This window comes from Loxodonta africana, chromosome 2 (assembly GCF_030014295.1).
Source record: "Loxodonta africana isolate mLoxAfr1 chromosome 2, mLoxAfr1.hap2, whole genome shotgun sequence".
Lineage (NCBI taxonomy): Eukaryota > Metazoa > Chordata > Mammalia > Proboscidea > Elephantidae > Loxodonta > Loxodonta africana.
Window position 1 is genome coordinate 191,011,121 of NC_087343.1, and position 26,823 is coordinate 191,037,943.

At 51.2% G+C, this 26,823-nt stretch overlaps 1 protein-coding gene across 1 annotated transcript in view; it reads left to right on the plus strand.

Annotated features, from left to right (window-relative positions):
- The first annotated feature begins 1,883 nt into the window (after nt 1–1,883).
- The window catches only part of NEURL1B (neuralized E3 ubiquitin protein ligase 1B), a 49,554-nt gene continuing 24,614 nt past the window's right edge, over nt 1,884–26,823 (plus strand). Inside the window, exons 1-4 of the mRNA XM_064279718.1 lie at nt 1,884–1,898; nt 1,971–2,335; nt 2,434–2,756; nt 25,931–26,476. Coding sequence (XP_064135788.1) covers nt 1,884–1,898; nt 1,971–2,335; nt 2,434–2,756; nt 25,931–26,476 — 1,249 coding nt within the window. The remainder of the gene's footprint in view (nt 1,899–1,970; nt 2,336–2,433; nt 2,757–25,930; nt 26,477–26,823) is intronic.

Below are 26,823 nucleotides of genomic sequence, written 5' to 3' on the forward strand. Positions count from 1 at the left end.
GGTAGACATACATATTTAAAATCATTTTATATAAGATACTATTTCGGAAAGACTGATTTTGTCTACTTCCAAATTTCAAGTTACTATTTGGTTCAAATTCTTCATGTGTGGCTTTGACACCAGTGTTACCGCCATGGGGATGGGGGCTTTTTTAGTTTTCCAGAGCACGTCTTATTCACAGGAACAATGCCTGAGATGTGGTCCTTTTGAATCCATGTAGCCGGTGGCCACTGGAGACTGTGTTCCCACGGTGGGGGCACCTGCAGAACTTTAGGCAGGTGGGGCCTCATGTGCTGCCGGTGAGCATTTGTGATCTGCACTACACCGCCACTTACTGGGTGGGGTGTTCTGAAAGAGGCCTGTAGAGGCCTGTTTGCGACAACCTCCCACCCTTGTGGCCACAAAGTCCCATTTACTCTGCATTGCTTTACGTGAATAAAATTCCCTTGACTCCTTTTTTTAATAATGCTGACCTCCACATACCTCCCAAACTCACATGGATTGAGGGTTTATCGAGCTAATGTGCCTTTCCCAAACGGGACTTCGTGATTAAAAATTAAGTAACTGGGAGAATACCCACAATATGAGAAACTTAGTAAGAACTCAAATACAAGGCAGCCTCATGTTCAGACATACATGGTCAGTCGGGGTGGGGTGAGGAATAGGGAAGGCTTTCTAGAAGTAGAGGCTTTGAGCCGACCTTGAAGAGTGAGAGCTCTCTGGGATGAGCTGGACAGTACAAGCAGAACGTCCTAGAGAAATCAAGCCATGAGTTTCTTTACTAGGTACTCCCCTTTTCATCCACATAGCTCCAGGTCAGCTTTGCCTCTTACCAGCTAGAAGATCTTGAGCACCTCTCTTCCACTCTCTAAGCCTCAGTTTGCCCATCTGTAAAGTGGGAGTGATAACATATATTTCATAAGGTCGCAAGAGATACTTAAGAGCTATGGCTGCTAACCAAAAGGTTAGCAGTACGAATCCACCGCCTGCTCCTTGGAAACCCTATGGGACAGTTATACTCTGTCCTATAGGGTCACTATGAGTCAGAATTGACTTGATGGCAACAGGTTTGGTTTAGTAAAAGGTACAAGAGCATGGAAAGCAGAGTCAGGAAAAGTTGGTTTGGAGTTGGATCTTCTTGGGGCAGCCATCGCACCTCCTGAGTCTCCATGTTCCTGGCTGTAACATGGAGGGTTCATTTTGGAGCCCAGTGCCTGCAGGGGCTAACAGGCTTCACTCTCCACTGCGTGTGTCCCAGGCGTCTCCCACATGCCTGTACAGGATAGGTGTTCAGAAAATACATGAGGAGCGAATGAACGAATGAGAAATTTGTGTTACTGTCTCTGCCAAGAACTCTCTCTCCAGCTCTTCCAATGGCTGATTCCTTCCTGTTCTTCGGAATGGAGCTTACACGCATCCCCTAGGCTCTTCCTGACTCCTCCAAAATAAAGTCATCCCATCACTAGCTTGTTTTATTTTCTTCAAGGCTTTGATCTCTATATTCGGTCAACTCCACTCCACAGGGGCTCCAGGAGCTGAGGACCTCTTCGATCTCTTGATTGCAGAGTGCCTGGCACATACGACACGCTCAGTAAACATTTAAATGAACGAGTGAATGAATGAATGTGCGTTCCATCCTCCCAACCTCTGGGCACTGGCGTAAGTTTTTCCTACCCCTAGGCCTGTGGTCTGTAGTAGAACAGTCTCCACCCCCACCCCAGCTGTACAGGCTTCAAGCCCATTACACTGTGTGAAACGACCTGCTGCTGGTGTACGCCTCCGCCTTCCATAGGAGCTCCGCTGGGTGAGGGCTTGGCCTCCTGCAGCGCAGCGTCTGGAAGAGGGCTTGGCACACAGTAGGCCTTCCCTGAGTATTGGAATACATGAGCGAGTGCACGGTGAGCAGGCTGGCGAGCAGGCCGGCGAGCCTGGCATCCTGAGGGCACCCAGCTGCCCCGCGCGCCTTCCAGGCCCGGGCGCGGGAGCTGCGAGGGCGGGCAGTTCAGCGTTACCCTCCCGCCGCACGGTGCAAAACTTTCAAAAGATGCGGCGGCCGCAGCCCCGCCCCTACACGGTTGGTGGCAACGGGCGGCGGGGGCGGAGCCGGCGGGCCCGGGCCGGTGGCTCCGCCTCCTCCCGCCGCCGCCCGGCCGCCTAGCTTCTGGCGCCCGCCCCAGCTGCCGCCCGCCGGCTTGCCGGTGCAGCAGCGATGCCCCGGAGCCCGACCCCGGCCCCGGCCCCTAGTCTGCCGCGCAATTAGCCCCCGCGAGCGCGCCGCCGCCAACGCCGCGCCTGGAGGCAGCAATGGGCAACACGGTGCACAGGACCTTGCCAGGTATGCCGGGGACCCCTACCCAGGAGAGGGACGCAGGGGTTCCCCTCTCCCCGGGGGGGCCCTCTGGTGGCTCCTGGAGACCCCGCCTCTCCTTAGAGCCCTCGGCGCGCAGCGGGCTGGAGTCCCCGGCGCCTCTCGGACCCCGGCTCTGTGCGCGCCCTGCGGCTGGGCTTTGCGCTCCGGGAGGGCGGTTACCGCGTCCTGGTTACCTTGGGGACCCCCATCCTCATTCTCCGAGCTTTGACCAAATGCGCGAAGTGGACGCTGGGGCGATGCCGCGCTCCCCTTCGCCTTTGTTTCAGCCCGAGGGCGCTAAGGAGCCCGGGGCGCTGGGGGCGGGGAGGGGGGGGACTGGAGCCTGGCTGGCTCCGGCTTCCGACCGCCAGAAGCGCCCGTTGTGCCGAAACTACAGCTGCTGAGAGTGCGGGGTGCTAGCAGAGGACCCCGGTTTCCAGCTGCCTGGCGCCCCCGCGGCACATGCTACCTTGCTTGGCCGCGTTCCGACGCGCACCCCGGCTGCTCCTTCCTCTGGTGTCCGCTCATCTGGGGGCTCTCTAGCCCCTCCGAGTCGCGGCTGCTAGGCGCGACGCCCCTTAGTTTAAGCCACCTCAGAATTTCCAGGGCTGGAGTGAGGGAATCCAGAGAAGGGGGATGGGGTGGGAGTGGGGAGGCAGGGCAGGCCTTAATAGAAAATACCTGGTAAGCGCGAACAGCTCAGCCCGTGTGCTTGGTGCTTTTCATACCCAAACGCGGTACGCAAAGAAGCTTCGCGGTAAAGATGTGTATCTCCATTTTACAAACGAAGAAATTGGGGCTCAGAATGGGGAAATGACTCACCCAAGGTCACACAGCTAGTAGGCTACATTGGCACCTGTGAGTGTCAGCTCAGCCACCCCCGAACCCCCCAGTCTTCAGGATTAAGTCTTTACTTTGGCTTAAAGGCTGGGCATTTGTAGCATCCTTTGGGCAGAAGGCGAGAGAAGTGTTTTGTGTTTCAAGTACAAAGGCCCAGCTCAGTGGGGAGGCAAGTCAGCTGTGGGGCAAATTTAGCATGAGGTTTTAGGAGGACCTGAAAGTAGCACTCCATCTCTGTTCCAAGAGAGGTTTTAGGAGGAGAAGGAGAGACATCTCACCCTCTCTCTGCTCCAACACTCCCACGTAGTCCTCCCTTCTAGGTGTTATATGCGATTATAATAAAAAATAATTGGTTCTTCTCCCAGAAGGCATTAGAGTGGACAGGTGCTGAATCACGGATCCCAAGGCCAGTTTCTGAAAGAGGAGCCAACTGGCCACTGCATTCAAACCTCTGAATTCTCAGGGGGGTGAAGTTACTAGCAGAGGGTATCCAGCTGGTCAGTGGCAGAGGTAGGGTTCAAACCCAAGTCTGCACAAGGCTATTGCCTGGATGGGAAGGACCCACCCACCCATCCAATCAGGAGGTGTCCAGGGAATCTGGCAAATGTGACTGTCCACATTCTCCCAGCCACAAGGACACCCAGGCACAGAACCCTTTGGAGTATCTCTTGATTAAGAAATGTTTATGCTGTTTTAGTAAAAAAACCATTCTGCCACCTGTGGGTCAGCCCTGGGGTGGATAAAAGAACAGGCACACGCTGGGCTAAATATAGCAGGAGATTTATTCAGGCTCCATCCCACCCAGCCCTCACTCTGCAGACTGGGCGCCCTGGGCTGGGAGCCTAGGGTTAACATCAGTTTTATGTTGTAGTAGCCAAGTGTGGGAAATTCAAATTCTCCACTGGGGCTTGAAGCTTGCGTTGAGTTTGAGAAGAAGGGGACAGAACTGGAATTCTTGAGCCCCATCAGGTTGCAGACACCAAGAATATGAAGGGTGAAGGACTGTTTTATTCTTCTCTGACCTGCCTGTAATTAAGTTCTTGCACACACTGTGTTCTTTTTTGTACCTCTGTGCTTAGCACCTGCTGTTCCTCATACCTAGAATACCCTCTCCTGTCTAGCCCATCTCTCAAAATCCAGCTCGGTTTTCACCTCCCCCAGGAAGCCTTCCCTGACCACCCACACACCCAGTCCAATCCTCCACTCTGCCTCTGGATAACTTGTAAGTCTCTGCTTGTCCATCTGACCACATTCACTATTGTCACCATCTCCGTGACTCATCTTGAAGCTCCCTGAGGACAGAGCCCTGTCTCCATCATCTTGTATCCCTGGTTGCCCAGCACAGGGCCTGGTGCCTGGCAGGGGCTCAAAAACCGGTGCTGGAGCTTGACTGTTGCCTGAATCTTAGGCTAAAAGAATGCTTGGCTCAGTCTTGCCCTGTAGAAATCCTTGTGCTTTCATTCTCAGAAAAAGGACACATGCGTGGGGTTTGTTCTACGGGACTTGAAATAGAGAGCTGGCATTTGCCAAGCACCTGGATTCTGTGCCAGGCTTCCTGCATATGTGCCTGCATTTACACGCCAAGCGTGCATCTCCTTAAGGCCCCTGCACTTGCTGGTCCCTCTGCCTGGAATATTCTTCCCCAAGATTTCCAAGTGGCTCCCTCCTACTCCCTTCAGGTCTCTGCTCTGATGCCAGCCCTGCCATTGCCCCTGGCCCCAGCACTCCCTGCCCCTTTAGGGGTTTCTACTTAGCACATACCACATGACACCCTGTTATGTGTAGTGTCTGTCTCTCCAGATAGGATTTTGTCTGTTTTGTTCCCTCCTATACGTTCAGCAACTGAACCAGTGGCTGGTACATAATAAATACCCAGTAAATAGGTGTTGAATTGATTTAACTCTTCCAAAGTAGAGGTTATCATCCCCATTTTATAAATGAGGAAACCGAGGCTCAGAGAGGTAAAATGACTTGTCACAGCTGATAGTGCTCATCCACTTGGCGGAACCAGGGTTGAAATCCAGGTTTATTTAGCTCCAAAGTCCTGCATTCTTGCTGTGCATCAAGTGGCCTCCCAATCCATGGTTCAGATAACATTTATTGGGTGCCCCACCATTTGTATGGTATGCCAGTGTGCACAGTAAAGAACTGCCAAAGAAAGGGAAGGTCCTTTACCATCAGTTGTGGGGAAGCCCCTGGGCCGCCCTTGCAAAGTGCATCAGCAAATTCAGACAAATGCCCTATAAACAGAAATGTGCAGAAGTCAGCATGAGAACTTGAATTTGCTAAGCTCCTACTGTGTGCTTTACCCATCTGCTCATCAGTTGCAGTTCAATCCTGCAAAGTAAGGTGCCATTCCCTCCATTTTACAGAGGAGGAGACTGAGGCACAGAGAGGTTAAGACACTTGCCCAGACTCTCACAGTTAGGTAGTGGCAGGGTTGAGCTTAGAAGACTCATATCTAATTCCTAATACCAGATGGTCCTTTTCTTTCAACCCCATTAGCTTTAATCTGGGTTGTGTTTTAAAAAAAAGCGTGAACAGGTGGGAGTAAGGGAGGGGAAGCAGTCCAGCTCCTGGGACTTGGGGGGAGGGACTTGTCCCTTTTTTTCCCGCCAGCATACTCCAGTCCCTTCCCTCCATGCCTCTGGACCTTGCTGGTCATTCTGGTTGGTGAAGAGGCTAAACTCAAACTGCAGGTTAGGTTTAATCATTAAGTTGGTCCATGGTTGACCAAGCCAACAGTCCTTTTTAGTGTCAGTTCAATAATCAGGCAGCCTGGAGCTTTGCAGTGAGGAAATTGGGTTGATCCTGCTCTGGGCCAGGCTTTACCCAAATTATGTTTATTCCTCATAACAACCCTCGAAAACCCAAAACCAAACCCACTGCCATTGAGTCTATTCCAACTCATAGTGACCCTATACGACAGAGTAGAACTGCCCTATAGGGTTTCCAAGGAGTGCCTGGGGGATTCAAACTGCCAGCCTTTTGGTTAGTAGCTGTAGCTCTTAACCCCTATGCCACCAGGGTTTCCAACAACTCTTTAGAGAGGCTGTATTTATCCCCACTTTACAGGGAAGCAAATCGAGGCTCAGAGAGGTGAAGGACCAAGGCACACATGGAGTAAGGGGGAGAAGAGTCTACAAATACTAAGTGCAGAATGGGGGACACACTCATCCCTCCCTGGGACACTCAGACTCCGCCCTGCAGAGCCCCTGTCTTTCTCTGTCCTGCGTGGGTGCTGGCCTTGATGGGTCATACCTGGCTCCCTGTCTGAGTGGTGAGTGTTAATGCAGCCACTGTTTCCCACGTTCAGGACTTTCTCGACTCTTAGTGGGCGGGAGGGCAGAGGAATAGCGGGCAGCAGACCTTCGTCACACACCCAACCAGTGACATTCCCCTTGTTCTTTGTACCTCCTTCATCCAGCCACAACTTAAAGTTACTCGGGCTTCCCTTGCCTTATCTTGCCCCATCTGCCTCCCTCCCACCAGGCCATTAAAATGACTTTTATAGTCAGGGCATGAGCAAGAGGCTTGAGCTGAGCCTCTCTAAGCATCACTGCCTGCTTGCACAGCCCTGAAACCTATGAGGCTGTTGGCATGGTGTCAGGGACCTGACTAGTCAAGGTGCACTGGGAACAGCCTGCGGGGATGCGGTACAGGGGCTGGGGTAGGGGATGTGGGAGTGGAGTGGGGTCTGTCCAGGAGAAAGTAGATAAGTTGTCCATGGAGAGTCTGGAGCTGGAAGGCACTAGGCCCTTTCTCTGTTTTTTATCTTCTTCCTGCTCCTACCTCTGCTCCCTTCTCTCCCCCACCCCCTTGGCAGGAGAAGAGGGAGCTCAGGGCCTATGGAAGTCAGAGGAGGCTTCCTGGAGGAGGTGACATCTGAATGTCTGCCCCCCCCAATCACCTCCCTCTGCTTTTAGGGTCTTCTGTGGTTCAGTCACCCCATGGCCACCCTGATCTCCACTTAAGCACATTTTCTTGATTTTGCTGCCTGATTTCACTTACCTGACAACTATTGGGCACTGATGTGTACCAGGAACTGGGGGATGCAGCTATGAAGGAGACGGAGCTGCCCTCCTGCAGCCTGCAGTCTGGTGGGAGAGCCCAACACATTCTAATAGAGTGGGACCAATAAGTAAGTCACTGGAGAGCACGGGGTGCCGTTACCCTGTGTCTGGGGGGAGGTGTTGATGCCCAATGCCCCAAACAAGTCCTGGCCAGTATGTCCAAGTGGTTTATGGTAGGTAATGACCAACTTTTTTTTTTTTTAAGGGTATCTTAGAGCGATAGTCTTGGGTTTCCTGTAGTCTCTATCAGTACAGTAAGTCTAGTCTTTTTATGAATTTGAGTTTTGTTCTACATTTTTCTCCCATTCTAACTGGGACCTTCCATTGTGTCCCTGGTAAGAACAGTCGGTAGTGGTAGCCAGACACCGTCTAGCTCTTTTGGTCTCAGGCTAGAAGAGGCTGTGGATCACGTTACCCATTAGTCCTGTGGACTAATTTCTTCCGTGAGTCTTTAGTTTCCTTCATTCTCCTTTGCTCCAGACAGGAAGAGACCAATAGTTGTATCTTAGATGACCACTCACAAGCTTTTAAGACCCCAGGTGCTGCTCACCAAACTAGGACGTAGAACATTATCTTTATGAACTGAGTTATGCCAATTGACTGACCAGTTTTTTTTTTTTTTTTTTTAATGACATAGAATAGAATAAAAAGAAAATATTGGAGTGCACTCATGTAGTAAGGGTATTTTTGCTTGGTAAACTTTTGTTTCAATTGACTGTATATATGTGTCAATGTAAAATGTATTTCTTTCCATGGGTTGCAGTCAGAGTAATTGAGAGCTGGAAGGCCTCTGGTCTGTAGCAGTGGGAGGTCTGGGTCAGGGTCAAGAACACAGATCTTGGAGTCCAGCTGCCTGGGTTCAAATCTCAGCTTTGCCCTTTGCCAGTGCTGTGACCTTGAGCAAGTGTTTGCCTCTCTATGTGCCTCAGTTTCCTCCCTGGGGTATAAAATGGGGAGGGTAGGGGCAGCTAGCTCACAGGTGGAAGTGGTGAGAATTAAGTAGAAGACAGCAGCAGAGTGTTTAGCACCATGAAGACCCCTTGACAGGTGCAGTTCACTCCCTGCTTCGAGAGGTCCTGCCCCAGGTGACTACTAGCCTCCAACCAAGAGACTGGGTTGGGAGGCATCCCTTCATTGGCGTGAACAGTAATTTCTAAAGGTTCCTTGGGCCCTTTCCAGGTTGCCTGATTTCTGATGAGAAGAATCTGCTCAGCAGGTTGCATGTTGCAGTTTTTATTTGTTCATTAAATCTCCAGACCTGGCTTGGGACTGGGCCTGGGGATACAGCCTGGGCATAAAGGCTCAAGGACTGGTGGGAAAGACCGATAAAGACACAGCAGTTAGATTAAGTGGGGAGGGGGAGGGAGGATGCCAGGAAGGCTTCCTGGAGGAGGTTCTGTCTCACTGAGGCCAAGAAGAAAAGAAGTTAGCTAGGAGAAGGGAAGAGGGAGGCCGTTCAGGGCAGAGGCCTGAAGGCAGCGTGAACAGGGCTTGTCTCCCTGCAGGCGTCCTGGGGATCCCAGTGTAAAGTGGGATGGCACGCGGGAGAAGCTGGTGGAGGGGAAGTCAGGCCAGGGTTTTTGCAGCCAGACAGAAGGCTTGGATTTCTCAGCTGCCCCATTCCCCACTGCGATAATGTGTGGTGGTTTGCCAGCGTGGGCTCAAGTTTTCCCTGGACCGGCCGCAAGGAGTTTCAGAACACGCTGTTTAATCTTCCCCATAGACAAGAAGAGTTCGCTCTGCCCCTCTTTTGGACCAAAGGGCTTTCTGTACTTAGTGGTGCTCTGTGAGGCCTTAAAATAGAAGCCCAGAACACAGGGCAGCCTGTGGTTAGAGCTGAATGCTCAGAGGGAAGCAGGAGGGTGCCTGGCCGCAGCCCCATGGGGAGCCGGCACTTGCCAAGGCATGTTTCCAAGCGGCAGAGCTGTGGCATGCTTGCCCCCACACCAAGCCTTTTATCCATTTCATCCCATTGAAATCTTGGGGCAGTCCTCCCAGAAAAAGTCTCCCCATTTTACAGAGGAGGAAATTGAGACTCAGAAGGGTAAAGAGACCTGGCCTAGGCCAAGCGGCTGGGAAAGGGCAAAGCGGGAATTTGGCCGCAGGCCTGCCTGGCTCTAGAGGTCCTTCTTCTGTTACCTTAGATCGCTGCGCCCTGGGGGTCCTCTTGAGGCTCCCCTTGTTGGCTTGCTCCTCTTGTGTCCTCATTCTGTGTGCAGGGGTGGACCTCCCCGATGTCAAGCTGCTCCTCCTGCAGACGCACTTTCTTTGCCCTGTGAAGATGAATGGCTTCTGTCCATAGCAGCCAATATGAAGCTGCCCACAGAAAAGGTCCACACCCCGCCCCAGGCCTGTAGACTAACTGAAAAGGGTAGAGGTGGCCTCTGGGAATCCTGCCCTAGAGGAGAAGGGTGAACTTGAGCTCTCGTGCCCCTTCCCCCTGCCTGCCCGACTATAGCTCAGGCTCCTAACTTGTCTGCCTAGTAGAAGCTGGGCACGTGGACTACCACTCCCCTTCTCAGTATTGCAGATGTCACAGTTCCCCTGACGCCCTCTGCCCTGAGCCCTAACCGGTTTCAGGCCCTTCACACTCAGAGCTCCTGTGGCCCCCACTAGTCACTTAGCAAGGGCACAGGGTAGAGGAGAGGTCCCTTGGACATTCTGGACCAAGTCCTTCTGTGGGCAGGGAAGGACCCAGGTGCACCTTCCTCCCATCCTGTGCTGTCATCGTTAGCATGGCTGATCCTTCATCACTGGATCTGAATCTTGGCCCTGCCCCATACTGGCTGTACAAGCCACTTAACCTCCCTAAGCCTAGGTTTCCTCGTCTGCAGGAACTAAATGATGTTACCTCTCAGGCATGCGAAGCGTCTGACAGCCAGTAAGTGCTCTCACATGGCACCTATTATGATTATGTCTTCACTGGACAAATAAGCCCCTGCCCCTACTGAGCCCTGCTTCAGGGCTCCTGAGGGAGGCATACACAGAAGAACAATCACCGCTAACTTGTGTCATGCAGCAAGCAGGTCTGTGCCAGACACTGTTCTAAGCAGGTGCATGTATTTAACCCTCAGGGGACTCCCCATGAAAGATACTATTATTAGTCCCACTTAATGGTCTAGGCTATAGGGTCGCTATGAGTTGGAATCGACCTAACGGCACTGGGTTTGGTTTTTTTTTTTGGTTTTAACAGTCAAGGGAACAGAGGCCCAGAGAGGGAGAGTAACTTGCCCAAGGGCACACAGCTCAGGCAATCCAACATGATACCAAGTAGAAGGAAGGATGTCTGTCTGGGAGTGCTGGGGTCAGGTGGGGGGGTCAGGTGGGGGCCATTTCACACCTGCACCATGTATTAGTTTCCTAGGCCTGCCATAACAAAGAACCACAAACTGGGTGGCTTAAAACAACAGAAATTTATTCTCTCACAGTTCTGGAGGCCAGAAGTCTGAAATTCTGAGGCAGCAGGGTTGGTTCCTTCTGGAGGTTCTGAGGGAGAAGCTATTCTGAGCCATTCTCTTAGCTTCTGGTGGCTGCCTGCACCCCTTGGCATGCCTAGGCTTACAGGCACATCAGTGTGTCCCTGTGTCTCTCTCTGTGTCTTCTCGTCATTGGATTTAAGGCCCACCCTAATCCAGTATGACCTCATCCTAACTTGATTACATCTGCAAAGACCCTATTTCCAAATAAAGTCTCATTCACAGGTACCAGGGATAGCTCTTCAGCACATCTTTTTCGGGGACACAGTTCATTCCATTATATACTTGAAGCATCCATAGTATTTAGCAGAAATCTGGAAGCATTTTGAAATCCTGGCAGTGTTTTGTTTTGTTTTTTTAGTGGCTCACCTGGTTCTTTGGTTTTTTGTCTCACATCCTACCTCTAGGCATGACAGGGCGGGATGCTCTCCAGACAGTCTATGGGCTTACCGTGGGAACCCCAGCTGATATCCTGCAAGGTCTGGTACATGGGTCTCTGCCCCCAACCCCCAGCCAAGGCAGGTTAGGAGACAACTGATTCCTGTGGACTTTCTACACAGCACAAGGGAGCCTCTGGGAGTCTAAAGCCCATGTCATCTCCAGGGTAGCAAAGCATCCCAAACAACATACCCTGGGAACCCCTGGAGCCTCAAGACTGCCTGCAGATCACTACAGGGCCATTGCCTGAGGATAGGGGAGCTAACTTGAGGAAGGGCACCGTGGACCAAACTCATAAGCAACAGTGTGTGGACATCACATGGAGGCAGATCTCAGCACAGTCAAAGGAAGAACTTTCTAATGGTGAAAGCTGTCTGGAAGTGGAACAGAGAGAGGGCACTCTCCAGCATTGGTGTTTAAGCTCATCTGGGACTGGACATGGATATTACAGAGTCAGCTGGCATGTCCAGCGGAGCCTGGATAAATTGTCCTTTAGGGGGCCTTCTGAACCTAGAGTTTAATGGGAGTGCTAGCCAGCACATCTGCTGAACTCCTGCAAGGCCTTTTCACAGCCTTTACTTTATGTCATCCTCCTGCCAGTTCTGCATGCTGTGGGGTGTTTAGGCCCATTTTATAGGTAGGAAACTGAGGCACAGAAAGATGAAGTCGCCTGCCCCAGCCCAGACTGGCCCCACCCCCTGCCCCAGGCCTCAGAACCTTTCAGACTCATCCTTAGATGTCAGTCCCAGCTCACCCTCGTCCCTCTTTTCCTTTCCTTGTTCTTATTACTGGGACCCAGGGCAGCTCTGAGCTGCCCTCTTGCCTCACCCTGGGCAGCGGGGAAAGTTCTTTAATGAGTAAGCCATTTGGGCAAGGGTGGCCCATGGCAGCCTCAGTCTTCAGAAAGAGCGGGTGAAACAGGGGTGGGGTAGGGGTGTTTGGGGTGTATTGGCACTTGGCAGAATGCCCACAGCTATTAAAAGGTGTATTTTATTTACATTCTCAACATTACACATCATTTATATCACATTTATATCCCCTGGGACACGTGTTTTCTTCCCTTTCCCCCAAGACTGATGGATTTATGAGATGGGTGGGCATGCACAAACCCAGTGTTCCAGGCCTGGTTCTGCCTGGTAACTTTCCACTCCATAGGAGTGTATCCTCGCTCCTCAGAAGAGGCGATTCAAGGGCAGGAAATTGGAGAGTGGAATTTCCAGGTCTCCAGGATATAGCACAGAGCATCACGCTACACACAGGCCACCGAGCAGCTCTGGACCAGAGGGTGCTGGGAATCAGAGCATCCCTCCACCCATATGGCAGATTGGGACACTGAGGACCTCACACAGGGTTACCCAGCGATTATAGGTAGGGTCTTTGCTGGACTCCCCAGAGAGGTGGTGGAAAGAGCACTGGTGTGGGAGGCAGTCCTAAGTCTGAATCTCAGTTCCAGCATTATCTAAGCTGTGTGGCCCTGGGCAAGTCACTTCCCCTCTCTGAGCCTCCGTTTCCTCATCTTTAGGATGGAACAATGATGGCACCTCCCACGTGGGATGCAAGGTAGGGACTCCATAAGGGTCCTTTACCTTTGTTCCTCTCTGCTTGGTGGTAAGGAATCTCCCTAAATTGATGGAAGGGGGTGGGGCAATAGGCCCATAGTCTTGCTAAGCCCCCATGATAGACTGTTTAGGTGGCTGCTGGTTGGCTAAGGAAGTAAGAGCCCATAGTGGTCAAGTGCTGGCATGGGCTTTGATTTCAGATATGAGTCAACTCCTGACCCTGCCACTTTTGCACCATGACCTTCAGTCGGCCCCACCCCCTCTCTGGACCTAATGTCCTCATCTGTGAAATGGGCTCATGGGGCTGTAGAAAGGCCAAGATGAACCAGCGACTCAGAGCACATGGCAAATGGTCAGAGCTTGGGAAGTATGGGGTGGAGATTCTTACTAAGGCTCCAGAGTTTGCATTTCCAATCACTTACCCTTTTCCCTCTAGATGAGGGGGCAGAAGTCAGCGCAGGCATCCTGCAGTGTCCTCAGTCCACACTCACCTGCATTCAGGGGCCTTCAGGCACTGGGAGAAAGGGAGCCCAGCCCGATGGGTGAGAAAACAGAAAGCCAGAGCTTCTTTCAGAGAAGGAAGCAGAGTGGAGGAGGCAAGCTGGGGGCGGGGGTTCAGAGCAAAACATGACAGGGAAGGAAGGGGTATTAGTGGAGGACCTACTGTGTGCCAAGAACTGTGTTGGGTTCCTTCCCTGCTCAGATGACTTCCACACCTTGCTGGAAGCAGCCACCTTGGAACCAGGCTGCTGTAGGTTCCAAGGCCAGCTGTACCCCTTCCGGGCTCTGTGACCTTGGGCAGCTCTCCCAACCTCTCTGAGCCTCCTTTCCTCTCCGGCAGGGGATCTGGTAACAGTCAGACCTCCAGTGCTCTGGGGAGGATCCCACGCAGTCTACAGTCTTGTGAGTGGAGGGCCAGGCTCTTTGCAGCGCCCCGTGGGAGGTCTGCCCTCCCATTATGCCCCACACCACCATTATTTTCAGACCTCAGGGACACTTGGCACTGAGGATCCCTCCCCGCATCAGTCACCCGCTTTCCTTTTTTAGATGCTTTGTTCATCTCAAGTTCCGCCAAACTGGCCTTTGAGCAGCTCAAAACAAGCTGATTGATGATGCTCACCCCCAGCCAACACTTCCTTCCCAAGACCAGGCCAGGGCCACGCTCATCCTCTTTGCCAGAAGGTGGCTTAAGTGACTTATTCACAGTTTAGCTTTTTCTTGCAGATTGGGGTAGTAAACAAGGGACTGTGTGGAGCAGTGAGGCAGAAAGGGAATGGATGCGGCCTTTGGGGTCAGGCAGGGCCTGACTGGAAAATGGGCACTGCCCTCACAGGCTGGGCTACCTTCTCTTCCCTGGGCCTCAGTTTCCTCATCTGTGAGCTACTGGCAGGATGTGGAGATGAGTGAATGGCTCACAGAGGGAGCCCCTGGCGTGCTATTGTCGGGGCCCCATCCCTCGGAGAAAAAAATAACCACTTTGTCCAGCTCCAGGAGTGGGAACAGTGCTGTTCAGTGGGAGCCTCCACCTTCCCCAGCATTGCTGTTGACCCTAAAAAGCAGGACCAGACAGTCTACCGTTCCCAAAAGTCGGACAGAGGCCTGGCAGACGCTCGTCCAGGGTTGAGGTCAGCAAGTAACCAGGCTTCTGGGCACCACCTAGGCTGGGATAGAGGCCTTCCTTAGGGCAAAGAGAAGGGAAAAGGTGGACTCTACCAGCTAATCAGCAGGCAGCTGCCCGGGCTGCCTGGAAAAGCAGACACCCATACACAGGGCGGTGGTAGCTGTTAGAAGTGACGTTCAACACCTAGACTGTTGTTAGTGGTAGAATTCTCACCTTCCATACAAGAGACCTGGGTTCAATTCCCAGTCAATGCACCTCATATGCAGCTACAACCTGTCTGGCAGTGGAGTCCTGCATGTTGCTGTGATGCTGAGCAGGTTGCAGCAGAGGTTCCAGATGAAGACAGACTAGGAAGAAAGGCCTGGCAATCTGCTTCCAAAAATTAGCAGTGAAAACCCTGTGGATCACAATGGTCTGACCGACAGTCAATCGTGAGGATAGCACAGAGCTGTGCAGCACTTTGTTTCATTATGCATGGGGTTGCCACAAGTCAGAGCCGACTCGATAGCAGCTAACAGCAACAATAACTGTGCTGGGTCATTTTGACAGCACAGTAGTATGGGAGGACCCAGAGAGGGCCCGAATCTCCTTCCTCAGGAGGTGGATCTGTGGAGCCCCTTCCTGTTCTAGCTCCTTGGACAACCCTAGGGCCTTCTTGAGTTTCACCTTCCTCCATATGGCTGTCAAGAGCTTTGGGTGCAACCCTGATCCCTGTCCATCTCACCTCCCTCTCTGCCTCATATTTCACGCAGGTTCCCAGGTGTACTCCGCTCTTTCTCACCTCCTGGCCTTGCCTATGCTTTTCCCTCTGCCTGAAACACACCTTCCTATCCTTCACTGTGCTCCCATCCACTCCTCCTCAGTTGTCCCCATGACCCCAGCCCTCTGTGCTGACCCCCTGCACAGTCCTGGTATCCTTGTGTGTCTGTCCCAGCCCTGTCCCTCAGCCCTAGAGGGCCAGGCTGGTGTGTGACTCGTCCCCAGTGCCGGCCCTGGCATGGTGCAGATGCTCCATAAATGTCACATGCAGGCGGAAGTGATGTACCCAAGAAAGAATGAGGGTACACTCCCCCACCCCTTCCCTAACCGGGGATTCGGGTCCTCTGAAGTTGGAGTTCCCTGTGTTCCTTTATCAGGGAGAGACCTTCAGTCTAGGGGCCAGCAGAGGATTGGAGCCGGCTTGGGAATCCCGGCTCCAGCCGGCCAGGCACACTTGGAGGGGGTGTGGGGATGACCTCACCCCCTGGGAACTTGGTACATCTGAGCCCCCTGGAAGAAGTGGATTTTCTTCCAGCCAGCAGTACTATGTGTCCTCCAGCCTTCCTCCCTCCCTCTTGCCTGCCTAGGCCTCCTTGCAGCTGTTGACAGGAGTGTTGGGCCTTCCCAGCTCCACCGGGGTGACCGGATTTTGTTTGCAAAGTCAAGGGGAGGGGAGCAGGGTAGCGGTTTCCAGCGCGGGCTGGCCCTTTTCCATCCAGGGTGCTGGCCAACCAGGCATCTGAAACTGAGAACAAAGTCCTGTTAAGCCAGCGCCTGTCTCCTGGTGCATGTGTGTCACTGCCCCATTTGGAGGAGGTGAGGGAGGGTTAGTTATTTTTTTCTAGCCCACTTTTAAACCCACCAATGAAAAAGGGACTCTCGTTGCCAAAGGAGACTGATACCCTTGCTACTCTTTGAGTGGTAGAAAGCCTTGCCAAATACCAGCACTGCCTTTCCCTCCCTAAGTATACCCCGCCACACACACACCGTGCTGCTTTTTTTGAATTTGGTTCGAATTTGAACTTGGGCAAATATTGCTTGAACCAGACATTTTTCACTTAGGGTCCACAGCCTGTGAATGGGTGTTATGTGGGTCCAGGAAGCCCCTGAAATTGTATGTAAAATTGTGTGTATAGGGGTGGGTATGTTCCGGGGACCACCGCCTGTCTATCAGATTGTCACACTGTGGTGACTTGTGTGTTACTGTGATGCCGGAAGCTAAGCCACCAGTATTTCAAATACTGACAGGGTCACCCATGGTGGACAGGTTTCAGCGGAGCTTCCAGACTAAGACAGACTAGGAAGAAAAGCCTACCAATCTACTTCTGAAAATTAGTCAATCAAATTCCTACTACACAGTAGATTACTGCCTGATACAGTGCTGGAGGGTGAGCCCCCTAGGTTGGAAGGCACTCAAAATACACAGTGGCTGCAACACGACTCAAGCATACCAATGATTGTGGAGATGGCGCAGGACTGGGCAGTGTTTCATTCTGTTGTACGTGGAATTGCCATGACTCGGAGCCAACTCAACAACAACTAACTGGAGAGAGAAGCCTATACAGCTTTCAGCTTTCGTCAGCGTCTTCACAAGGCCCATGATCACCACCACTCCCACAAAAAGGTTACAGGCTTCAGAGAAAGGATGAGTGTGGTTGGAAGAGCCCAAGCCCTGTTCTTTTTCTGCCACTTGCCAGCTTTGTTGCCTCTCAGAGCCTTGGTTTCCTTATCTGGAAAATGTAGGTGGTTAAAGTCTGCCCTTGCAGGGTAGTTTTGAAGATTAAACCCCATAAACGAAAGTGTGTACCTGGCATGTATTAGAGGCTCAGTAAATCTAGATAAATCCTTTGCTGAAAGAAGGGGGCAGTCTAGACCATTCTCCCGGTTGGCGATTCCCTTTGCTGGTGGCAAAGATTCTGCTGAAAATTCCAGCAAGAATGCCATCTGCTGAACTCCAACGTGCTGGAAGCCGTCATCTCGGCAGCCAGAGAAGCTGTGGCGGTTGCTTCCTGCCATCCTCCTGGCATAAATGCCATTTCCTCAGGCTCTTTTTAGATTAAAGGAAAGGCTGGGCTGGGGAGATAGAGATGAGCAAGGACCATTCAGGGGGTGTTACGGTGCACATTTGGGACACTGCTGTGATGGCTTAAAAATAGGCCTGTGTCCTTGGACACCATGGGGAAGCCATCCCAGGGTTTTAAAGAGGCTGATCCTCACCAAGGTCACAAGCTCTCTGTAGGAAAAGCATTTAGGAATATATCTCCCAATCCGCCACAGGTAGGTACCTTACCCAGGAATAAACCCTCTCTAATTTTTTAATCAAAGCAACAAAAAAAAAAAAAATTTTTTTTTTTTTTTTTTTTTTTAATCAAAGGAACAGAGTTCCTGGCTGGTGCAAACAGTTAACGCTCTTGCTGCTAATGGAAAGGTTGGGGGTTTGAGTCTGCCCTGAGGCATCCAGAAGAAAGACCTGGTGATTTACTTCCAAAAAACCAGCCATTGAAAACCCTATAGAGCACAGTTCTACTCTGACATACATAGGGTCACCGTGAATCAGAGTCAACTCCAGGGCAACTGGTAAGTTAAAGTAACTACATAAGGTAGTTAAAGGAAGGGACCAAGTGCTTAAAAAGCACCTACTATGTCCAGGCACTGTGTATCTGATGACTTTGCCTCATTTAACCCTCACAACCACTTTGCAGAATACTGATAACTTTTACTAGTTTTCTAGGTCTGGTCTGGGGAAACCCAGAGATGTTAACCATGTACATCAAGATTGCACAGCTAATCAGTGTCAACGCCAAAATTTAAGCCCAGGTTTGTCTGACTCTAGGTCTGTGCTGTTTCCAACCACTTTGCAAGTTCAAATAAAAAATAATTTGAAAAGATGGAGATGAGGGGCTTACCCAGTGGTTGGACTTGATGTTCCCTATGGGGAAAGGAGAGCCCCTGGGTGTTGAAAATGATTAAATGCTCAGCTGCTAACCAAAAGGTTGGAGGGTCAAGTCCACCCAGAGGCACCTCAGAAGAAAGGCCTGGCGATCTACTTCTGAAAAATCAGCCATCGAAAACCGCATGGAGCACAGTTCTACTCTGACACTCATGGGGTCACCGTGAGTTAGAGTTGATTTGACAGCAGCTGGAAGGGAAAGGGAATGAACGTTTGTTGAGCATCTACTACGTGCCAGAACTCCAGCAGCCAGAGACATGGGGTCTGAGAGCACCCACCATTCACAGGTGAGGAAACTGCAGCTTTTGGAGGTAAAATGACTTACACAAGACCCCTCAGACAAGCACAGGTTTGAACCCAGAGTCCGTGAGGTGAGTTCTAAATCACTGATGCAAGTGAACCTCAGAGCTGCCCAAGGAACCATTCTCGTGCTGACCTGTCTTCTAGAAGGACTTGCCTCATACTGGCCTGTGGTAACATCTCAGCCAGAACAGAGTCCCCTATCCACAAACCAGCCACAGCCACTCGTCACCCAACCCCCAAAATCTCTGCCCAGAGTTTGAGTCAGGCATTGTTCCCTGGACTAAATGCTAGAAAGGGAGGGCCATGCTGACCAGAGTGGACCCTCGCCTCTGGTCTTGCTAGGGCACCAGTCAGGCTGGGGCAGCCTTCAGTTAACAGTGAGGTTGGGGTAGCACTTTTTAATCTCCCTCTTGAGCACGGGAAGGGTCGATGGCTGAGATGTCCACTCGGTTTCCATTTAACAGAAACCCCCAACTTGGCCTTAGAGACTCTGCCACCAATTCCTGGCCAGAGAGGGGGAAGGTCACTGGTTGGAGGCAATAACTCCATAAAGCCAGCAGGGCCTCTGCCTCTTATGGAAGGAAGGGGGACGGGGCTTGGTCCCTGACATGGCTGGGGGGTCCCCTACCTGGCAGAAGGCTTGTTCACCAGTGACAAAGTGCTTGAACCTGGTCCTGGTACCAGTGGCAGGGAACTTCTGCATCTGTGTGAGGGAGGGATAGGTGCCGTCAAGTCGGCTCCAACTCATGGTGACCCTATATACAACAGAAGGAAATGTGTGGTCCAGCATCATCCTTACGCTCACTGGCATGTTCAAGTTCATCATTGTGGTTATTGTGCCAATCCATCTCACTGAGGGTCTCCCTCACCCTCACTGACCCTCTGCTTCATCAAACATGATGTCCTCCCCCACGATTGATCCCTCCTGATGACGCGTCCAAAGCAAGTAAGGCAGTGTTCTGTTGTGCTCCGTAAGGTTTTCATTGGCTAATTTTCTGAAGTAGATCACTAGGCCTTTCATCCTAGCCTGTCTTAGTCTGGAAGCTCCACTGAAACCCATCCACCATGGGTGACCCTGCTGATGTTTGAAATACTCGGGGCATAGCTTCCAGCATCACAACGCACATGCTACCACAGTGTAACAAACTGACAGATGGGTGGTCGACTCACCCATTTGGGGAACGGTTAAGTGCTCATTGGGAGGGGTAGGATGAGGGACATGCTGGTTGGAATATTCTGTGGCTACAAAATGTAAGCATAGGATAGGCTCAGGAGTCTTGTAGGAAATGCTTTGTATGTAATGTTGAGTTAGAAAAGGCAGGATGTGTGCTTGGATTGCCATAGAGTTAGAAGTAGCACCTACTTACAGACGAAAGTCAGGGCAGGGGAGAAGAGTGCCTATTTGGGGTCAGAGAGAATGGGGTTCACATCTCAGCGCTGCCCCTTGCAGCTGCAGGACGAGTCTCTGCTGCCTGGAAAGTGGAGACAGTAGCCCTAGAGTAGAGATGTTTTGAGGATTAGCTGTAATGGCGTATCTAAAACATCAGCACAGGCACACCACATAGTGGGGCCACAATCTGTTTCCCATATGGTTAAGGGTGGGCAGAGACAATGAAAAATACAAGTTGGGGTGTGAAAGCAGGGAGATAGGGGGTAATTTTTCTCCTCTTTTCCAAACTTTCTGTAATGTGGCTGCACTGTTTATGGCAGTAATTGAAATCATAACGTCCTGGTTTTCTCCTGACAACTCAGAAGAACATTCTACAGTGTCCCTTGGGTCCATCTCCACATCTTTTCTGTTTCTTCTAGAAGCCGCTTTCCTTGAAAGCAGATGTTAGTGTACAGTTTGGCGATTGCTTATTGTTCTTTTGTTTTAAGCATCTTCAATTTGTGTAAATAACACATCCTCTTAGAAACTTTTTCACTCTGGTTTTCTTAATCTCATGTCAGGGCTCTGGCCTCGGAGGGGAAAAAAGCAGTGTTTATCTCTCATTCCCTGAAGGAAGTCAGATCATATAATCAAGATTAAACAAATATGTAAACTCCGCCAGTTACTTGGCAACATGTTATCCTAACATATAGTTGGGTTTGGAGGAAACTTCACCTTATAGTAACAAGACGGTATTTCTCACCACTCCAGCATTCATTTAAATTGACAGGCCACACTTTAAAGAACATCTGTTTAGGCTTCCCAAGCTGCTATGGAAAGAAATTTGCTGATTGGGAGATAAGATTGGGAAAAAAACAATGATGGGAAGGGGAAATAAAAAGCATCAAATAAGGTTGGCCTGAGGCCTCGGAAGGGCTTTTGATCTGTGGTCGTAGTTGTGTTTCCTGGAGAATTTTCTGGCCTGAGGGTACCTCAGGGAGAATCTGGCCTGTTGGAGCAGAGGAGGCTGCAGGCAGGAAGTTGAGTGACTCCTACAAGGCCACAGAATCTCAGAATCTAGTGGTTCTGATGGTTCATACCCAGAGATTATTTCCCCTCCTCATTTGATTTTTGTCCTTCCAGCCAGCTTCTCCTCTTATCTTGTGGTTGCGGAGCTGGCCCAAGGTGAGGCTCCTGGGAGTCCTCTCCCGAGCAGGAGGGGTGCTTGCGGCCTGGCCCTGCTGTAAGCACTTCGGGGGCAACCTCTTTCCCATGTTGGGCCATCTCAGCCTCCAGAGCTGGCATTCCAGGCCTTTCCCTCTGATCCCTGTAACGTCAGCGACACCCTTGCCCCTTCTGCCCAACCTCAGAGGCCACCCTGCCATGCCCACCACATTACTTACTCTCTGCACAGATACCTGCTTCTTCCTGCCTCTGCTTCTCACATTCTCACAGCTTAGGATTTTCCCCCCTTCACCTGCTACTCCCTCAAGACCTGGCATTAACCGCCTACCTCCACCACTGGTGTTGACCCCTGAGGTGGTCTTTATCATGCACTGTTGTCATTGTCAACAAGCCCAAGGGTGGCCCAAATGGTTAAGTGCTCAACTACTAACAGAAAGGTTGGTGGTTTAAAATCACCCAAAGGCACCTCAGAAGAAAGATCGCAGCCTTGAAAACCCCTATGGAATGCAGTTCTGCTCTGATGTACATGGGGTTGCCATAAGTCGGGAGAGACTCCACAGCATCTGGTGTAGGGTTTTTTGGTTGTCCTTATCTGTCATTGTTCAGTTGTGTGCCTTCTCAACTATGGAGACTCGGGTCCCCGTGAAGGTGGGTGTGCATGATCCCCTGTGCAGCCTCTGTGCCTGGCACTCACTTAGTGGACGTGTCTGCAGAAAAGACGAATGAATGAGTGGAGTGAACACTTTGCCTGCTGCCTTCCACTGCCAGTCCACTGACCAATAGGCCTGCCCAGGAATGAAAGGGGTCAACAGGCAGCCTCTTCCCCCCTTCTCCTGCATCCAGGGTCCAGGGTCCAGCCCCTCTAGCCATCTGTGTTGGCTCCTAAAGGCAGAGAGATTATGGTAAAATGCTTAAAAAGGCAGAGATGGGGGCCACGCAAACCTAGTTTCAATCTCAGCTCTGCCCCTAAACTAGTTGTGTGACTTTGGGCAAGTCCCTCAACCTCTCTGAAATCCATTTCTTCATCTACATAAAGGCCATAACAGGAGTCCTTACCTTACAGTTGTTGTAAGGATGCATTGAGCAAATGCATGGCAAGTAGCCAGCCCAGAGTGAGCGTCCCATACATGTCTACCAAGTGCATGGTGACTCTAGCAGTTAGGACATTTGTGGTTGCAGGTCTCAGAAACCCAGCTTAACCTGGCTTATAAGCAAAAGAGGGCTCTCCTGCATGACAAGTCTGCAGTGCTCAGATTGGCCAGGCCTGGGTCACACCCCAGTTTCTAGAGCTGGGGTGAGGTTAGCTTACCAGCTGGCAGAAAGTTGGATCTCCCAGGGAAGTTTGGGGCATGTAACTAGAAAAGGAGAGATGGATGCTGGGCATGCAGAAGCAGCAGGCATCCACGTGACTAACCACTGTGGGAGCTGCAGAAAAATGAAGGTGTCGTCTTGCATGATGGCCAGTGGCCTGTGGGAGGTGGTGTTTGGCTGCCCCTCCAGGCCTCTCCTTATCCCAGAGGGCCACAGGCCCATCCTCGTGAGGGAGTGACCTCTGACATTCCACTTCCCTGCATGGGGTGGCCTGGCCAGAAGAGCCCAAGAAAGTGCCCTGTCCCTGACCCTGACTGACGAGTTTAGGGAGGCCCCTCTCCCTCTGTGGGTCCGCTCTTCATCTGTAAAATGGGCTCATTGGAGGAGATGATCTCTGAGCTCTGCACCAATTCTAACCATAATTCAGGCAGCATCTAGCATTTCCCAAGTACCTGGTGTATGCCAGGTCTTTGCTGGGCACAGGGGAATAAAAGAGGTAGTGGAGAAAGCCCTGCCTCCAGGGTCCACCCCTGGCATCACCCCCTCTCTCTACCCATTCCTTCTCCCTGCTCTGCTTCACCTTCCGGTGTCTGTTATGGAACTCAAAGGTCTTTTTTTATATTATTTATTGCATATAATTTAAATACTCAAAGCAAGTAAATTGAATGCTTTAGATTTCTTTCATTTGACATTAATTAAAACTTACAAGTCTCTAAACCAAAAACCAAACCCACTGCCATGGAGTCAATTCCAACTCGTGGTGACCCCATGTGTTTTCTGAGTAGAACTGCTCCATAGGGTTTTCTTGGCTGTATTCTTTATGGAAGCAGATAGCCAAACCTTTCTTTCAAGGCTTCACTGGGTGGGTTCAATCTGCCAACCTTTAGGTTAGTAGTCAAGCGCAAACTATTTACCCCTCCCTGGAACCCAGTACCTTCAAAATGTGTGCAGAATCTCACCCCTTCACACTACTTTTAGTGGTACCACCCTGTCCCTTACCCAAGTCTGCACTAGAATATTCTAGTAATTTTGTCCTGGCTGCTAGGTTCCCCTTTCCAATAGTCCATTCTCTACACAGTGGCCCAAGTAGTCCTATCACTTCCCTGCTTGAAACCTCCAATAATGTCCCATCTCACTCAGAGAAAATGGTTAAAGAAAAAGCAACTATATGATTTCCTCCCCCTGACCACTGCTCTGATTTCATGTCCTTCCACTCCCCCACTTGCTCACACCATCCTGGCTCCACTGGTCTCCTTGTTGTTTGTCTGCCATGCCAGGCACACTCCTACCCCAGGGCCTTTGCACTGTCTGTTCCCCCTGCCTGTAATGTTCTCACCCCAGATACCCTCATGGCTCACTTTCTTATCTTCTTCAGGTCCCTCCAGGAAAGTTGCTCCTCAGAGAGGCCCTCCCTGAAGACCCCGTCTAAGATAGCACCTCTCTCTGTCCCCATCTGTCTTAATTATCTAGTGTTACAATACAGAAATACCACAAGTGGGTAGCTTTCAGAAACAGAAATTTATTTTCTCACAGTTTAGAAGGCTAGAAGCCCAAATTCAAGACTACGGCTCTAGAGGAAGGTTTTCTTTTTCTGTGGGCTCTGGGGGAAGATCCTCGTGGCTTGGTTTCTTGGTGATCTTCATGTGGCATGGCATCTGTCTTCCCCCATCTCTGCTTCTGTTTTGCTTGTTTAACCTCTCTTATACCTCAAAAGGAAACCCTGGTGGCGTAGTGGTTAAGTACTACAGCTGCTAACCAAGGGGTTGGCAGCTTGAATCCTCCAGGCGCTCCTTGGAAACTCTACGGGGGCAGTTCTACTCTGTCCTACAGAGTCACTATGAGTCGGAATCGACTCGATGGCCCTGGGTTTTTTTGGGGTTATACCTCAAAAGAGATTGATTTAAGATACACCCTACACTGATGATACTGTCTTATTAACATAACAAAGAAAATGCATTCCCAAATGGGATTGTAACCACAGGTATAGGAATTAGGATTTACAACACATATTTTGGGGGGTCACAATTCAATCCATAACAACGTCCCTGCTTGTGCTTTTCTCTGCGGTTTATCCCACCAGGCAGGTATGCTTTATTGGTTGCTGTCACACTTCCCTGCCGGAATGGCAGCTCCATGAGAGCAGGAACCTTGTCTCTCTTGCTGACTGCTGTATGCCCAGTGCTAGCATGGTACCTGACATAACTGTTGAATGATTGAATGACTAAAATCCCTTAATTTCTTTTTCTGATGTCGGGCCTTGGCTTTATTCCTTGTACTTTGTCTTCTGTGGGTCAGTGGCTTCTCTTTGCAGAGAGGCCTCCTAGCTTCCCAGCATGATTTCCTCCATCAGTGACCAGGGGTCCCTTTCCCTCAGACCTGGGGAGAGGAGCCATGGCCTGCCTGCCTGCCTGGTCATTGTCTCCCTCTCTCTCTTTATTTTCTTCTGTCCTTGCTCCCTTGAACCCCCTGAGGTGCCCAGAGCACAATGTACCCTGTGGCTGGGCATAAGGGGAGTGGCCCCTATGGTGGTTCTCGTTGCCCTGGGTCACCATTCTTCTCCAGAGACTACAGACCATTGCATGCCTGTGATTTATGAGAATTTGCCATGAAAGTTGTCCCAGCTTCTCCTGTAGATGAACAGCAGAGGCTTGTGCGGTAATTACCTGTCCTGCCACCTCCCAGGCTGGCAGAGCTCAGACACTGCTCCTGGGATGGGAGGAGGAAAAGTGAGAAGGAAGAAGCCTACCACCCTAATATCAGGACACCTGGGTTCATGGCCTTTGGCCAGGGCCTTTGAAAGGAGGCCATCCCAGGATTTCCCAGGGCCCTCAAGGCAGAACTGCCTTAGAAATGAATCCCGAAGGGTGCGCTTTCTGGAAAAGCCAGCCTTGCTTGTAAAGAATGCTTTAATTTGCTGCGGGTAAAGGGGAGAGGAAGTCACAGCATCCTGGCTTGGGATTCCTTTGTAACCTCAGTGTTTATTATCATGATTATTAATTGTCTATTAAGGACATGGAAACCCTGGTGGTGTAGTAGTTAAGAGCCACAGCTGCTAACCAAAAGGTCAGCAGTTCGAATTCACCAAGCGCTCCTTGGAAACTCAGTGGAGCAGTTCTACTCTGTCCTATATGGTTGCTATGAGTCAGAATTGACTCTATGGCAATGGGTTTGGCTGAGGACCTCAAGACAGCACTTTTTCTGTTGCCTTGCCTGCCTTGCTTGTGAGCATAAATTGCATAAATACTATCCAGATACCTCCTCTACTATTCAAGAATCCAAGCCCTCTGCTGATTTTGGAGGGACACTGCAGCCCAGAGGTCAGGGACCAGGTGGCCCTCTGGAAGAAGCCTCCAGGTTTGGAGGGATTTGATGGGATTAGAGAAGTCATTTGAGCTTAACCCTGCTGTTGTGACAAGGTCATTGTTTTTGACTCCTCTGACAGTGAAATCATTCTAGTGTTTCACCCTGCCCAAGCCTCGGGTTGCTTCTCTGTGAAGTGGGTGTAGTGGCTTTACTGCAGCAGCTTCGTGCAGGCTGGAGTGGCTGACAAAGAGCGTCTCCCTTTGGTCTCGTCTAGAACCTTTTCAAGTTGATCAGTTATTGGCCTTACTAAAACAGGATTTAAAATAAAATTATGAACAGACGAATGGAGCCTAGAGAGTTCAGACGGGCCTAACCACCCTGTCTTTCCCGCAGAATCTAGCCCGCCAGCACGCCTCCTGACCACGCGGCCGTGCTGCGGCCCCGGCCCGGAGCGGCGCCCGGTCTTGGGTGAGGCACCACGCTTCCACGCGCAAGCCAAGGGCAAGAATGTGCGGCTGGACGGCCACTCGCGCCGGGCAACACGGCGCAACAGCTTCTGCAACGGCGTCACATTCACGCAGCGACCCATCCGGCTGTATGAGCAGGTGCGGCTACGCCTGGTGGCCGTGCGCCCGGGCTGGAGCGGCGCATTGCGGTTCGGCTTCACTGCACACGACCCGTCGCTCATGAGTGCCCATGACATTCCCAAGTATGCCTGCCCCGACCTCGTCACGCGGCCCGGCTACTGGGCCAAGGCGCTGCCCGAGAGCCTGGCGCTGCGTGACACCGTGCTGGCCTACTGGGCCGACCGCCATGGCCGCGTCTTCTACAGCGTCAACGACGGTGAGCCCGTGCTCTTCCACTGCGGCGTGGCAGTGGACGGTCCGCTCTGGGCGCTCATCGACGTCTATGGCATCACCGATGAGGTGCAGCTCCTGGGTAGGTGCAGGTCGGGGTGGGAAGTGGGGTGGGAGCGGCATGGGCGCCTCTGGAGGAGGCAGAGGTTCTTTATGTGTATGGTTGTGTATTTCTTTAATAGTCACAGACACTTAAAAAAAAAAAGACACTTACAGAGGCCTTAATTTACTAGGTATTGTTCTAAGCACTTCACACATTTTAACTCATTTATTTGTCACCACAACCCAAGGTCTCCATTTTACAAATGAGAAAACTGAGACTGGAGAGGTTAAGTCATTTGCAAAGCCAGGATTGGAACCCACACAGGTCCATGTTTCTGCTCAGGTTCATTCATTTACTCCTTCACTCAGTTAATTGCATGTTTACTC